We start from the raw sequence: 14401 nt of genomic DNA on the forward strand, positions 1-14401 counted from the left end.
ATATCTGACCAGACAGTCACGGGGCACTGTGGAACCAACTATGGGAAGTACTGACCCAAACTAAATGGTTTTTGCTGAATAACAGACAAAGGACCCAGAACAAAGTATCTGCTCATTACTTATCTGTCGTGGTCACTCCAAGACATGCCAATAACCAGAATTGAGTGCTGTTGTTCTCAGGAAGAGCAGAAGAAAAAGAATGTCTTTATGGAATCAAAAACTTTTATTTACAATAAAGATTAGTATAATGAAGATAATTGCCTTATAAATGCAGATCCACACAGTACACAGAAAGGGATTAGAAAATTGATTACAAGAATATTTTTGCCACTGATTAAAATAACAGGAAGCCACAATCATTGACTATAAAATGTAGCCATAAGTAATTGTACTGAAAAGATTAAAATCTTTAGACTATTTTCCCAGGAGGCAGGAAATCAAACCCAAGTGCTGCTGTGACACCTAAGTCCAGGCTGATGTTCCAGGTTACCAGGAGACACAGCCTATAGACATTTCAGTGGTTAAACAAAAGGGAGAGGGCTCTGAATCTTCAGGCCATGCACCCCAGGCTGCTCTCTGCTTTAGAGACACTGGATTGAATACTTTCAATTTTCCCAAACAGGGCTTCAATGGAAGAGCGACAGTAGCATTAGGAAACATTTACTGGGGTTGCTCTTGTCTCTTCAGTTGGGCAAGTCTCATAAGGCAGTCATCTCTCCATTGCCTTCTGGCAGCTAAGTGCCCTGGGTCATTGGGAACCTTCGCACACATGGCCTGGGGAAGAAAAGGAGGGGAGGTGAAGCATTAATGAAAGAACTTACCAGGAGTATACTTATGGTTCCTACTCATCCCGAGTTTTTCTACATTGCTTTCAAAGGCCCAAGAAACAGAAAACCCCAATTAACATATGTTTTCCAAATCTTAGAGGCCACCAAGGTAAGTTTCCATTCATTCACTGGTCACACTGCTTGTAAGGTCTGCCGGTGACCTGGATGGGCAAAGTCAGGAAAAAGGAACCACCAAAATTAAGGGGGCAAGATTCCTCCTGCAGACAGAGTCCCACTGGCAGGTGGCAGAGGGGAAGGTGACAGCCAGAGTGGTCATCAGCAATGAGTCCACACACCTGGTTAACTTTCTCAACTGTGGCTCCAGAAAACTCTGGAATGGGTCCAAAAGTCTTCAGGACACGTTTCATCCCTTCGCTGTATCTGTCACAGTAGTTTAACATACCTGAAATGGCATGAAAACAAGAATCCACCATATCAGCAAGGGCAGCTATAATACAAATTAAGACACTGATTCAGAGGGCTTTGCCCCAGGGATGGGTTATCTCTGGTCTTCTCCAGAGAGAGGTGGGAGATGTATTACCTGATGGCCCAGGGCAAAGAGGAATTCTATGGTAGGCACATATTATTTCTCTGACCTTGCAGCCCTGAAGAGCACGGTGTCCCTTGGGCCTGGCTTGTTGCCTCCACCCTGGCACTTTATGAACATTTGATCAGCCCATGTTCATGTACTGTTGCTTTGGGCCTGTGCGGAGGCAGTAATCGTGTCGGGGAGTGCATGGTGGGGCAAAGCTGCTTCCCTCATGGCAGCTGGGAAGCAAGGAGAGATAGGAAAGGGCTGGGGTCCCAACAGCCCTTCAAGGGCAGCCACCTTTAATGTCCTTCTACTAGGCCTCTTCTTCTAAAGCTGTCCCCACCTTCCAATAACACTGTAAGTTGAAGACCAAGGCTCCATAGGGACCTTTGGAAGACATTCAAATTCCAAACCATACCAGGAGGAAGTGGGAAATATTTACCCTTTTAGGGAGGGCAGAAGCACCTAGACCCCCTCAGGAGCCAACTCTTCAACCTCTCCTTGGTGAACAGCAATGCCGTGGGATTCAACTCAAGTGACACATTTACCTCTGAATTAATTCAGGATTCTTCGGCTGTGAGGCCCCAAAGACAAGAGGAGGGTCATCCTAAACCTACAGGTACCCCAAGATGCACAGCCAGAAAACTTTCCCATCTGTCACATTTGTGGGGCAGTATCAGACTCCACCTAGGGCTCGCCCCGGCATGCCCGCAGGGCTGACACTCACAGGGAGGCACATGCCTGGCTCCAGGTACTCACCCAGTGTATGAACCCACATCTACATGAACCCATGTGCTGTAAGAGACAGGGTTTCACAGGACTTATGGAAGCAGATCAGAAAGGCCTGAAAGCTCAGAGCAACACTATCTATTCCTCCTCCCAGGATCAAATTCCCAACCCTAAGGGAGGACATCCCTAAGGCCAGGGAGACAGAACCACCCGGGGCCATCTCTCACCAGACCCTGCTCCATCTGTGTGGGTTCTTGTTCTGATAAACAGCAGCTCCACAGAGATGATCCAAACCCTCCAGGCACCATTAAAAAAAAAAGATAAGTGTCTACACTTAAGAGTAACAACCACTTCACCTAGAGGTGAATTCCAGGGCACCAGGTTCTGAGATGTCATTTTACAGAGAGAAGAGTAGAGGAGGACAGCCCGAGTAGCCTCAAGGGATGTCCCGAGGTAGCCCAGATCAGCAAAGCACACCAGTTAAACCGTGCACTTAACTCTGAAGTCTCCCTATTGCAGAGCAAGAAAAGTCAATCTGTAGTCTGCATTTCTCCCTCCTACACATGTGAATCTTTTGGGGAAAATTTTGAAAAGCAAATAAACATACAAAAAATTAACAACAAAAACTTGGAAGAACAGTAAATTAAACGAGGCAAAACTCTATGAAGATTTCTATTAAGGATTAATCTGTGCCAACCAACTGGCCACCATCAGGGTTACTTCTCACACCAGCCACAGGAGGTGGTTATTGTTGTCATTTCATTTTACAGATGGGAAAGCTGAGGTGAATAAAGTACTGACTCAAGGTTATACAGCTAATGAGGGGGAAGCCAGAACAGGGACCTGACTGACTGGTTCCTGAGGTCAGAAGGACTGAACCAAGAGCTTGTCCTTCAAGGACAATGCTTTTAAAAAGTAGCCAAAACAGTAGAGTAAGCACACGGCCTTCCTGTTTTTCAGGTACTATTTTATTAGATTAAAAACAAATTCTAAAATATTTGCACTAGTTCTAGATAAATGGCAACTTCTAGGACTAAAGAGTCCCCTTAACCCGAGAGGCTTAACTTTATGAAAACAGTATCAGCCAAAAGAGAAAAACTCTCCTTCTCCAATCTTGATATATTCTGGGTGACACTGTGGAGAATAATGGACATTTCCACTGATTCCCAGCCAGATCTTATAACTGTCTAACTCTGGGCTCTGGAATGCTCTGAAGTTGAAAACTACATCCGTCCTGCATTATCATATTAAGGCAATTAGGTTTGCTTATCATATCGGCTTTGTTTGAAAAATCGCTATAGGCCTCCTTCCTGTCTGCCACCCCACTTGGTTCTTGAGTTTCTGGTGTCACTGGTTTCTGTTTCTATTTGTTTGAGACTCAAAGCTGTTCTCAGTTCTCTCCCTACTGATTTCTCATAATACCTCAATTATCTTATTTTTCTCAAGAAAGAAAGAAAGAAAGAAAAATATGTAGTTATCAGGCAGTGTTTATACACATTTCAAATGTTTAAATATCTTCACCACTTACAAGATCTGGTTGAAAAAAATCTGAAATTATCCAAGACTAATTTAATGATACCCTTTTTTGGTACCAGGAATCGAACTCAGGACCTTGTACTTGCCAGGCAGGCATGGCACCACTGAGCTACATCCCTGGCCCGATACTTTTAAAGTATCTTGCTTCACTTGTATGTGGGCATCTTTCTTTACATTAGCTTTCCATGGTCAGTGGACATCTTTCTGCAAAACTGCATGCCAGTGGCTGAGGAGTGTCCTCTCTCTTGGCCTTCAGCTACTCTTAGCCACACTCAACTTTAAGGAAGACTCACACCAGCTATTGGACATTTATGTGGCACACACAGCCAGTCCACTCCCCAAATCCTATGTATACCCTCTGTGTGCAAGAACATGTCTAGTAAAACAGCCTAGAATTATTCATGGGAAAGTATTTCATGAACGACTGTGGTGAAAATGGACTGAACAATAGTTAATAACCAAGGTGTCATGGAATTACAAAACTGAAGTCAAACAGATTCCCAGAGGTCCACACCTCCCCCTTCCACGTCAACCCAGGAGTTTCCTCTCTACACCTAAACACAGCTCTCCAGCTCACCGCTCACAACCTGCCCTCTCCCAGACACAAGTTCCAGTTACTAGAAAGTTCTTCCTGCACACACTGAGCCCAAGCTTGTCTGCCTGCCTTTTCTAGTTTTTCATTCTGGTTCCACCCCTTCAAATACAGGAACACGCATGCATAACTATAGTCACCTTTTTCTGGAAGAGCCCATTTCTCAATATCCATGGTTAAACGTAGACCATGGAGTTAGATACAATGTTTCCTTTTTCTTTCTAAGTATGTTTTAACAGTTAAAGATGTCACTGTTCAAGTTATATAGAGTAATTATAGAAATTTATGACAATGCAGAGAAGTGAAAAGACAGTAAGTTAGGGCCGGGATGTAGCTCAGTGGTGCTGCTGCCGGCCTTGTAAGCACAAGGTCCTGAGTTTGATCCCCAGTACCAAAAAAACCACAAAAGATAATAAGTTACCTATCATTTCAATACTAAAAGACAGCCATACGTCTAGGTAGCATCTGCCAAGATTTTGATACATAGCTTTTATGATATATTTTGTTTTAATTTGGTATAGGCTTTATTGGTTGGTTGTTTTACAGATGTCTTCTTTTACACCATTCAAAATCTGGTTTATGGAATTTCACTCTTGTCCTCAAGTTATCTTTTAGAGTTACCAGATGGTGGCTCACGTAGGTCAGCTTTGAGATTGGCTCTGGGTGAATGTCTTCGCCTCCCCACCCCATGTGTCTGCACCGGCTCCTGTTCCATGAAGCCACTGCCTCACAGCTCCTGGGCCTTCTGCAAGGTAGACCTACAGCTAGAGGAAGCACACTTCCATGTTTAGTGCTACCATGTTTAGGTAGCACTCCAGCAGAGGGATAAGTTTTCACACCTTTTCATCTTTTTCTTTCTTCTTGCCTCTAAATAATTTCCTCATCTTCTCCAGGGAAATAGCACTTTTTCTTCTGCCATGCAGGAGGAAATGCAGAAGAGTCTCCATTATATCATGTCCCTCTTTCTTTCTTTTCAGTTTTGTCACTACTCACAGCCCGTGGATCATGGATTCCACGTGGGTTTACACTTCAGTGCACAGTGTTCTGTGTCCCAGTCTGTGCCTGTGAATCTCCCAGACTGCTGATTGTCTCCCACAGGTGCTGCTGTTTCTATTCAGCAGTTAAAAATGAGAGGGCAACTTATGGGTGTTCACCAAACCCAGAGAAATAATGAAGAACCTCAGTACTCAGCCCTGCCTAGACACATACCTTCTGCATTGAGGTGCATAGTTTCCAGCGGTCCGATGAATGCATAGCGCATGCCCAGTCCATCAGCCATGACGAGGTCCAGATCCCCGGGAGACACAATTCCTTCCTATGTGGGGAAAGGAGCAGCACACAGATGAGTTCCCTGGAACTAACCAGCACTCCCACCCTGACTCCTTTAGGACGGGATCTCCAAGTACTGCTCAAGGCACTCACTGTTGAAATTTGATCAGATATTGCACCACAAAAATATTGTATACACCTGGGTCCTGAAAGGAGAATATTCTGTGACATGGTCAAATACTCACCTTTTCAGTATCTGCGATCAATCTGCACCTGCCTCCCCTGCCCCCTGTTCGCACCCTACAGTGTGTGGCTACACACAGCTTTGGAGGTAGAGAGGACGAAGGGCCAGGGAGCAGTAAGGATGGAGTATCAGAGGAGAAGGGCCAGAAAGGCTTTCTGGACATTGGTGTAGGAGGTGGGGGGTAGGACCTGTGCTATTCAGAGAATGGGAAGGTGTTCACAGCTCCACCTGCCTGCATGTCTGGCCTTGTTCCACTATTAATGCGTCTGTAAGAAATGTTTATTCTTTGATGGAATGTAGCCTAAAACCATGACCTTATCTGCCAAGGTGGGGGCCTTGACTCTTCTGTAAGGCAAAAGGGAAGCTGTTATGTGCTTAGCTCAGCCTTCCAAGCTACTGGCTGTGTTTCCTGGCCTGCTTTTGGCCCTGCCTTGCACACTGGCTTTGGGAAGTAGCAGCAGTGATGCATGAAGAATGCAGCTCACTCCCACCTGAGGACCTCTGCACCTTGGTGGGGGGTGGATAGTGAAGAGGGTGGACAGGGGCTGAAGTATTTCCCTCAGCCCTTCAAGGGTCAGACCACAGCATTACTGTGGGGTCTGCGCTCCGGGTCTTTCCCCCAGTGGTTTCTGCCACAGTGAGTCCATCCATGAGAGGCCACTAACCACTGGCAGCCTTGGTGGTTCTGTTAGCCCTTGGCCAGGGCCCTGGGGTCCCCACACCAGAGGCACAGCTGCATGCCCAGCGTCCAGCTCCCAGGGAAGGGTGCAGGCGAGGGCCACTAGACACAGGTCAGATCATGGCAGATCCTCTGCCTCCCTAAAAGGTTATCTAGAGTCCTGCTTCAGAACCCTCATTGGCCAAAGGGCAGTCCTCTACCCTACAAGGTGGCCCTGCCTTTCAGGAGGCTGGGCACTGGAGAGCTGGAGCTCCCCCTGCTGTCCCAGCTTCCTGGGACTTCAAGGCAGCCAAAGAGGTCCCTGAGGAGTGGGGAGAGAAAGGGGACCTATGATACCTACCACCATGGCTGAGGGACACACAGGTGATCTCAGGGCTGCATGGGTGCCTGGGTCCATCTGAGACGCCCTGTAGTGAGGCAGGTTTGAGAGGATGGTTCCTAAAACCGAAACAAAGACCCTGCGACCTGCCAATGGCAAGTATGAGCCACATCTGACTGAGCAACTCTAAAGAACCATTTTCCATCTCGTTGGGTATGTGTAGGAGATAAACACACAAAGACATGCACAAGCCACATAGCATAGAGAGTAATTACAAAGTAAACACTCAGCTTCCCCACAGCATCCTGCCCCTCCTTCCAAGAGATAAACACCTTGGCTTCTATAATAGCAATTCAACTCTTGGCTTTTGAGATTGGCCATCTATGTTTACATTCCTCATCAACAGAGCTTGCTTTTTGCCCATTTCTAATCTTTTGGTTGATGAAATCATATGATATCCATTCTCATATGACTTGTTTCTGTTCCTCAGTATTGTGTTTTTATGAGGGACCAAGGGCTGGGGTTGTAGCTCAGTGGTAGAGCACTTGCCTAGCATGCATGAGGCCCTGGGTTCTATCCCCAGCATAGAGAGAAAGAAAGAGGGAGGGAGGGAGGGAGGAAAAGAGATGTCTTAGTTACTTTTCTCATTGCTGAGACAAAATATCTGACAGACAAAGTTAAAGGGGGAAAGGCTTATTTAGCTCACAGTTTGTAGAGGTTTTGGTCCATAATTGGCTGGCTCCAAGGCAGGGTGGCACATGACAGAGGGGCAACAGTTCATGGCGGGTGGAAGTTAGCAGAAGCAACAAGAGACCTTAACAGCATCTTTCTGCCCCTTTTATCTTATTCAGATGACTTAGGACAGATAGGACTCATGCCCTTAATCCTAGTGCCCTCGGGCCTAGCCCCATTATGAATCAATTCCAGCATCACACACTCTAGATCTAGCCACCTCAGAAAAAAGCCCCACTGAAGACTGCATGAGGCTTTGGGGGGACATCTACACACAAGGCATAACAAGGGGAGTGCCAAGGGGAAGCAAAGTGGGAAAGGAAGAGGGAGAGGGAGAGAGAAAGAGGGTGTGAGCAAGACAGAGAGCACCTATGTTGTGGGTAGCTATAGTTTGTCTATTCTTATTGATGCATAAAACCATGGCTTACTCATTCATCCTTCTGCTCAGTAGCATCTCAGCTGTTTCTAATGTGGGGCTCTGATACCCAGCATAAAGACAACATTCTAGCGCATCCCTCTGGCCCCATTAGAGTCGAACCCTTGGGGCCTACAGGTGGAAATGCTCCCTCTTTGCCTTTATTAGACAATGCTGAGGTGCTCTCCAAAGCAGTGCATCATGATCAGTGCCTTGGGCAAAAGAGTTCCTACATGGGTGGTGTGGTGTTGTCATTGCTGCAAAATTCTGCTGACCTTGCAGGGTGTAATGGTGTCTTACTGGGTTTCCCACCACATGTTCATTTGGACTGCAAAGGAGAACGAAATAATGTATTCAGTTCACTCAAATGCTGACAAGTGCTCCCTCCTTTCACCTCCAATAACAAAGCTGTAAGGAGGGAGGGATGTCACTAAGGAGGAAATAATCCATAGCGGGCCCACAGTAATGGTCAGAACCAGCAAGAAACCAATCAGATCAGGAAGGGTCATGCCCACTTGCATTCCCCTACCTGGCAAGCACCCAGGGTGGGAAGACTGGCTCAGGAGCTCTCTCCTGGACGCCAGCAGGCCCATGGGCTCAGAACGTAGTGAGAGGAGGCCAGGCAGGAGCCGCTGACTCTCCCTCAGCACTGGTTTCCAGGTCAACATTCCAAAAATCCCGTTTTCATTTTAGCTTTCAAACTGTGAAGGATGTGAACACTGAAGCCACCCTATACTTGCAATGCTATTTTGCTTGGCTTGATTTAATATTTTTAGAGCTGATTTTAAAAGGATTTCAAAATACACAAAAAGTGAGCCACCCAGAATAGTTAAATTTTGTTTTGTTTTGCTAGGGTATTGAACCCTGGGTCTCATAAGCACTCTACAACAAAGGGTCGCCCTAGCCCAAGAGTAGTTTTGATTCACACCATCTGAGCTCACCGTGCCCGACGACAGCTTGAGAGGGACAATTCTCAGGTGTTCTCCTCTCCTTCCTACCTTGCGCAGGGTAGGGCTCTCTATTTTTTATAAATCACTGTTCCCCAGCAGAACAAGTTAGAAAAGAAAAGAATGTTCTGATATCCTCATTTCCTCACTCTTTTCTGCCCAATTTGGGATTCATAAGGTAATTTTCTCAAAGCTTGTGCTTTTACCAAGAAGCTAAATCTAGAGCAAGAAAATGGTCCAGGTAATGCAGTTCAATTCAATTCCTTGCTGACTATAATTTCAGATGACTGAGGCAGACCCTGGAATTTCTCCCTGTTGCACTTAGCTCTGAACTAAAGGTTTCATTTAGGATGTACTGAAGCTCAGTTTTACTCCTGAGCTCAGTTTCACCCAGGGCTTTGTGGCATCTGTGACCTAAAATTATCATAATAATTACAATAAATAATCATGGTGCAGAACAGGCAGAAACAAGTGCTAACCCTGAAACACTGGACCGACAGATGATTCCTGGGAAATGAATGTTCAGGGAATGCAACCTTACCTCAGGGTAGTTTTAACGTTTATCAGAACAGCTATCAGCACTCTCTCCATTCTGTGGTAAAATTCTCAAGTCGCAGGTACAAAAGAAAAACCCCAAGTGGTTAAAAGTTTCCCCAAAACTCATACGGAACAATGAACACTAAAATCACTGTTAGTTCAAAACCTGGCTCTGTACCATGTCTTGAGATATGGCCGGGCAAGGAGGGCCCAGAGAGAGCAGTAAGGAACCCCCTTCATTGAGAAGCTCTTCGCTTCTACTTTCTTTAGTTACAGTCTGGGACTCACCACATTAACTGACACATATGCATAGCCTGGAGAACATGCTTGGCACCTAGTGCACTGGGAATAAACGCCCAGGCTGTGGGGCCCTAAGATAATCATCCATGAAATAAGGAGAAAACTCAAGATAGTAAATGAAGTGCTCAATTTCTATGATAATTACATAATTAAGGGTTTAAAGATGTAGTAGTCAGGGTTCTACCAGAAAGACAGGATCAGGAGGACATGCACATAGTTAAACACACTCATACTCACACAAATTATATATATATATATATATATCAGTCCCACAGCATCTGTGAGGAGCAGATCCAGGACACCCCCCTCCCCACATAAGATGCTCAAGTCCCTTAAGTAAAATGTTATAGTATTTGCATAGAACCTATGTACATCTGCCTATATACTTTAAATTACCTCTATGACTTATAACATCTAATTTAGTGTACATCTATGTACATAGTTGGTATCCCATATTGTTTAGGGAATAATGACAAGAAAAAAAAGTCTGTACATGTTCAGTACAGATGTAGTTTTTTTCTGAATATTTTCAGTTGGCAGTTGGTTGAATCCATGGATGCAGAACCATAGAGATAAACAGCCCACCATGTGTGTGTGTGTGTGTGTGTGTGTGTGTGTGTGTGTGTGTGTGTGTATGTGTGTATTTATTTTACAGAATTGGCTTATGTGACTGTGGGGCTGGTGAGTCTGAAATCCATAGGATAGATCTCAGATAGGCAGGAACTAACCTTGCTGTCCATAGGTGGAATTTTTCTTCCTCAAGGAAGCATCAATTTTGCTTTTCAGATCTTTCAATGGACTGGATGTGGCCCACCCAGATTATAGAGAAAAATCTCCTTTAAAGTTAACTGGTCTCCAAAACACCTCCACAGCCACATCTAGAGAGCAAATGACTGAAGAGCTGAGTGCCCTACCTGACCCAATACATCTTCACATGGGACAGAAGCTCACAGCACGGTGCTCACTCTCAGGGGTCTGGGATTCTGTACTTTTGTTTGTTTGTGGGGAGGGGCAGAAGGGGCGAGACACAGCTAATGATTAGCAATAAGGAAAAGATTAATATAATGGATTCTGTGGTGCCTAAACTTGGCCTCTCAGAGACCTAGGAGCAGGGGAAGGCAGTGAGGTTGTACATGGTAGAGATGCCTGATTTATGGTTGATGAATGAATCCTTGGTGGCTGCTGCCTCTACTGATTACCAGCTGCACAGAATTATCTTCCTTCTTGCTGGTCATCCTATTCTTACATATAATTTTCTTTCAAACCATGTATTTTTGCATGCCACTATTCTCATTTGCTTTTGACATGTTTCTTCAGGCCTTTTCCTTTGTCTAATTTTTTAAAAAACTAATTCCCAGCTTTTGTTCTTGTATTTTGTTTCGTTTTACATTTTCTCACATTGGTCCTGGGTTCGCATTTTGTGTCTGTGTGTATGTGTGTGTGCACTCTTGTAACTTTTCCACCACCATTCTCACCTAGAGCACAGTCTTGCTACCTAGGAACACGCATGAGATCCCCTATGAGTTCCTTCAGCCCCCTCAGCCAGAGATGCTAGGTGAAAAGTTTATCGTCTTAACTGAGAAACAACAGGAAAACAAACAGTCAGAAAGGATAAATCCAGGTAAGTTATAGATAGTGAAATGCACAATAAGTCAGAGGGGACTCTGCTATCTTCGGTAACCTGAGGGGAACAGGAAGGGAGGTCTGGGCTTATTTGTATGGCCCTGGTCATAGGACAGGAAAAGGGATTACAGACAGAGGGCCCACTGCCATCCCTGGGTAGAGCAAGAATGAAACTGATTAAACTTCAGTGATTTCCCTGTCTACAGAAATGTTCAAGGATTAGCCAGGTGAAAACAGTTTTAGTACAGAAATAACTCGAGCATAAGCCAGGAGTACTAGACTGTCTCTCTTAGACACATCCACTCCTGAAGCCTTTGTACAGTCCAGTTCTAGAGTTTAAATTGAGAATTACCTCAGTGGCTCATGAGGTTCTTATAAGAAACAAACTAGAACCATGAGTTAGCTCCCTCACTGATATATTCTGACACACTTGTTTTCTATCATGCTTTGCTTCTCTTCCATGCAACAGGAACTAACTCTTAAGGAAGGGCGAGAAAGTCCTGACCCAACCATCCCCACCCACACTACCTTCCAGGAGGTGAGGCAAATAGATCTTAATAAGGAGAAAATAGGAGACGGCTAAGTTCTGCCCTACTGTTGCTCACAGGCCTGTGGTCAGATTTGTGAGCAGCCTGGCCTCTGGCCAATACCTATGAATTTTCTTGGAAGCAGAACAGACATTCCTGCAGAATGACTTGGGCAGAGTTTGCTAACTCTGTGAGATCTGAATAAACACCACATTTTACTGATGCAGCAGGACACTGAATCATGCCCATAACACACCTGTCCCATCCAGAGTCTGCCGAGAGGAGGCTGGGAGCTGGAGCTCGGGGGAGAAGATGAGAAACACAAGGCGGACTCTGCTGGCCAGGCTGCTGGGAAACAGCCCACACTCCCCATGCCTGCAAGCAGCAGGAGAGTCTGGTCTCCCCTCTGGGAGATGATTTGACCACATCTACCGAATCATACAGATACTGCTCTTTGACCGGGCATGCCCATTCCAGGGGATGACTCTGCAAACAACCAGAGGAAGAGCTTCTGTGGGGAAAAAGGTCGCTGAGTACTGCAGCACCACAGCAGAAAATGGGAAGTTAACTCAACACAGCCCCAACAGGTAGATTCCTTGAAAAACCAATGGAATTATCTGTCATAAAGCCATCTACAATGGAGGAAAACTTGAGCAAAGTGTTCGTAACAGAGACTGGACAAGAACACAGAGAAGGGAAAGAAGTTTGATTTGGAGTGGGGCAAACATGTGGTATTATTATCTTTGAATTTTCTTTAAAGTTTTAAAATAGCAACAAATCAAAAAAACGGAAGAGAAAAAAAAAGACTCTGTTCCAATAAAAGGAGTGTCCCAGAGCTTTGGGTCCAGTGATAATTCTTTGGTGTCTTTTCTTAGTACACTGTGCATATAACAATGTACTAAGGACTGAAGGAGAAATACTAGAGTATACTAGAGCCTGAATGGGAAGGTCATGACCTTCAAAGCAAACACAGTAACAAAAATAATACACGTTTGATCCCTGGTACAAAAAAAAATACATATGAATGTAAGTTTACTACCTTTCATGAAGGCAGTGACACAGGCTGGGTAACCTTTATCCAAAATGCTGGGAACCAGAAGTATTCCAGAGGTTTTTGGTCTTTGGAATATCTGAATAGACTTTACCAGTTGAGTATCCTTAATCTGATAATCTGAAATCCAAAACTTTTTAGATTCCAACATGATGCTCAAAAAGTTTCAGATTTTAGGGCAAGGTTGTATCTCAGTGGTAGAGTGCTTGATTAGCATGCATAAGGTTCTAGGTTCAATTCCCCACACAGAAAAAAAATAAAGTTTCAGAATTTTTATAGGGATTACACTAAATCTGTACATCTCTTTGGATAGGATGGACATTTTAATACTACCGATTTTCCATTCCCTAAACATGGTTATTTTTCCATTTATGTCTTCAATTTCTTTCATTAATGTTTTATAGCACCACTGTGCAGATCTTTCACTTCTGTGATTAAATTTATCCTTAAATATTTTATTTATTCTTAAATATTTTATTTTATTTACAGAATTTAAAAAATTTCTTTTTGGATAGTTGTCAGCATATAGAAATGCTACTGATTTTTGTATGGTTTTTTTTTTTTGGTACTGGGGATTGAACTCAGAACCTTGTGCTTGCGAGGCAGGCGGCATGATTTTCATGTGTTGATTTTGCATCCTGCAACTTTACTGAATGTCCAACTTCTTTTTTTTTTTTTTTTTGTACTGGAGATCGAACTCCGGACCTTGCGCTTGCGAGGCAGGTGGCAGCACCCCTGAGCTAAATCCCCGGCCCTCCAACTTCATTATTTGTGAATCATAACTTTATCAGTTCAGTTGGTTTTTAGGAGTCTTTAGGGTTTTTTACATGTAAAATCATGTCAGCAGCAGAGACTATTTAACTTCTTTCTTCTCTCTTTTGCCTCGTCCCTCTGGCAAGCATGATGCTGAAGAGAAGGAACCAGAGTGGGCATCTTTGTGGTGTCCCTGATCTTGGAGGAAAGGCTTTTAGCTTCGAGTTGGTGTATGATAGATAAGTCATGAAGTTAGCTGTGGGTCTGTCACACAGGGCCTGCACTGTGTCGAGATGCACTCCTTCTATACCTAATTTGTTGAGAGTTTTTCTCAAGGAAGGTTACAGAATTCTGTCAAATGCTTTTCTTGAATCTACTGCATGTGTGGTTCTGTCCTTCATTTTAATTTGTACATCCTATTTATGCAGTGCATACTGGCGTATACTGAACCATCCTTGCATTTTCAGGATAAATCCCACTTAAGCATGTAGATGATCCTTTCCATGTGCCGCTGTCAGTATTCAGCTTGCTCGTATTCCACTGAGATCTTCAGGAGCCAGGCTGCACGTCAGCTGTGAACTGCTTCTGCCTACTGGGGGCTCTCTTCATGGGGTGAGAGAGTGAGAAGGGTTAAACCCAAGACAACTCTGTGGCTCCCTTTGGTGATGGCTTCAGTGCCACAGACATGCTGACCACCCCAACTCTGGGGGGTGAGAAGGATGGAGGCCTGAGGGTGTGAGACAAGCAGAAGGGGAGCGAACCAGGTTCCCAGCCTCAACACTACTGTTC

The 14401-nt window shown here is 44.6% G+C and overlaps 1 protein-coding gene across 4 annotated transcripts in view; it reads right to left on the reverse strand.

Moving 5' to 3' along the window:
- Positions 1–204: 204 nt before the first annotated feature.
- Positions 205–14401, reverse strand: part of Cryl1 (crystallin lambda 1) — a 181918-nt gene continuing 167721 nt past the window's right edge. For all 4 annotated transcript variants that reach the window (XM_021236374.2, XM_004854875.4, XM_087199402.1 and 1 more), the window contains 3 exons: positions 5426–5531; positions 1124–1230; positions 205–774 (listed from right to left, as the gene is read on the reverse strand). In XM_021236374.2, coding sequence (XP_021092033.1) covers positions 661–774; positions 1124–1230; positions 5426–5531 — 327 coding nt within the window. In that variant the 3' untranslated portion in view covers positions 205–660. The remainder of the gene's footprint in view (positions 775–1123; positions 1231–5425; positions 5532–14401) is intronic.

Source organism: Heterocephalus glaber, unplaced genomic scaffold, assembly GCF_053883595.1.
Source record: "Heterocephalus glaber isolate CG9 unplaced genomic scaffold, H.glaber_assembly_v1.0 deba00001719, whole genome shotgun sequence".
NCBI lineage: Eukaryota > Metazoa > Chordata > Mammalia > Rodentia > Bathyergidae > Heterocephalus > Heterocephalus glaber.